Below are 1,981 nucleotides of genomic sequence, written 5' to 3' on the forward strand. Positions count from 1 at the left end.
AGGGCGCGATCGCGACTCACTTAGTGATATGCCAGGCTAACCCAAAGCCATCCTCAGTGCTTGTTCCTCGGCCAAGCTCGTCTATGATCACCAGACTGTATTCATCCGCGCTTTGAATCTGCGAGCACCATCCCCCTCCACTGTATCCGTGCCCTCAGGTTATACTATGGAAGCAGCATCAAGCATCTCTGCCATGAATGTAGACACACCGCGTATCTGATAGTCTGACGCCCCCACTCGACACATTATCGATCGAAAGATGCCCAGCCGAGCCTAAGGAAACTCGAGCTCTTCCGAAAGCAACTCATTCTCGAACTCACCCTCTGGGCAGGCACGAAGGACCCTATCTGATTGAGGAACACACAGAGAGCTGCCGTCCGAATGTAGGTGCTCTTGCCGCCCATGTTGGGGCCAGTGATGACCATAACTCTGCCATCATTTCCATTCATGTGACCCGTACCTTCTCTCTGCATTTTAACGTCATTCGGGACGAACCTGTAGCCGTAAAAGGCGATCTGTGTTCTACCGTGCACAACGATCCTCGAGACAAGCTATGAGATGCACCAAGGATATACGTAATCAGAATAATACTCAACTGCGCTTCATTCCAAGGGACGTTCTCTCACACTTCAGAGTACTCGCATATCGGAGGGATTCTAACACCTCGCCGAACAGTCGCAGTAGTACATCCCTACTTACTCTCCCATGGCCTCGTCCATTTTGATATCGCCGTTGATCCTCGCCTCCTCCACTAGAACATGCCTCGCGCCGTCAATGTCAATGCACACTGGAGGAGTTGCATCGTCAATGTCCGCTCGAACCATGCGATGAGTCAGAGCGCAGCAGGCGAAGGAGCACTGATCGAGCCAATTCTTAGAGGATACGCAAGGCAAGTGTGAACTGCTTACTAGGACATCTAGGGACGCCAGAACATCAGCCAGTCGAGCTACTGCTGGGTGATAGGTCGCCGCTACCTCAACTGTGCGCTTCTGAATATCACGTGCGGCTTCGTTATACCTATCGCGCACCAATTACTGAGGTGCGATAGTCGATATTACTATACTATAGTCTGTTTTTTGATACAATAACCGTATAATACGGTAATGACTATGTAGAGATATATAGACTGCATATTAGTCCTATTACAGTGCCAGCCAATTATATATACTCCATTAGAATAGATCCCTATCGAACGCTGATGAACACAATTATAGTAGGCTATTCAAGTTCTCATTATCCATCACGAGAGCACAGGCATCTCCCGTCCAGCATACCGGCTCTGGGCGTCCATGAATCGTGAGACGGCAAGCTCCAGTGGTCCACATGTGAACAGGAACTCTGCCTTGTTGATTTGCACCTTCTTGTACCTGCATCGAGTATCGACCTGCCCTTTGAGAGGCTTATCTTACGCTCTTGTTTTCTCCACACTAGCCTGTTGTTTCTTAGGAACCCTCAGACACCAATAGTGCGGCGCAGCAGCCTACAAGGACCATCCCATCACAAAACCTCTTTACGAAGTTGATGCCACCTCAGCTAGCCTCGCTTCCGTCTTAATTTTTCTCGACACTTCCTGTTTGATGACCTCCATTTCCTCCCTTGCGGCATCTCTATGCCCGGCCAACTCCTCCAGTTGAGGCGTTATTCCACCTGATACGACCACATCCAACCACGAAGGGAAGGATGCTGTCCACTTCGAATTCTGAACTCCCTGTCTCTAGCGATCGCTTCGAAGTCGACGCACTTCTCCATGAGGTCCATGAAGCGATCACAGCTATGAACACAAGCATTCATGGGCTTAACGAATTGCTGAGAATAAATAGAAAATCACAAGACAGAAACTACCGCGTCCAATTACTTCCTCTACGGCCTCCTGAGCCTCAGGGGTAGGCGCAGGCGTGTTCTGAATCTCAAAAGCGATATCTTGAGCACTCGCAAGACATTCATACCTACGAATGATGAGGAGACAATACAGTAGCAGTAG

At 49.5% G+C, this 1,981-nt stretch overlaps 1 protein-coding gene across 1 annotated transcript; it reads right to left on the reverse strand.

The window, feature by feature from the left end:
* Positions 1-165: 165 nt before the first annotated feature.
* On the reverse strand, positions 166-1,791 carry Pmar_PMAR027443 (conserved hypothetical protein; the record flags this gene model as incomplete). The annotated part of the gene is made up of 8 exons (XM_002782078.1): positions 166-273; positions 321-522; positions 700-857; positions 909-1,017; positions 1,275-1,367; positions 1,410-1,480; positions 1,529-1,647; positions 1,692-1,791. Coding segments are annotated over 8 exons (960 nt in total), but the record flags the coding sequence as incomplete, so codon positions are not given.
* Positions 1,792-1,981: the final 190 nt, after the last annotated feature.

Source organism: Perkinsus marinus (assembly GCF_000006405.1).
Source record: "Perkinsus marinus ATCC 50983 genomic scaffold scf_1104296940154, whole genome shotgun sequence".
In the NCBI taxonomy this organism is placed as follows: Eukaryota; Perkinsozoa; order Perkinsida; family Perkinsidae; genus Perkinsus; species Perkinsus marinus.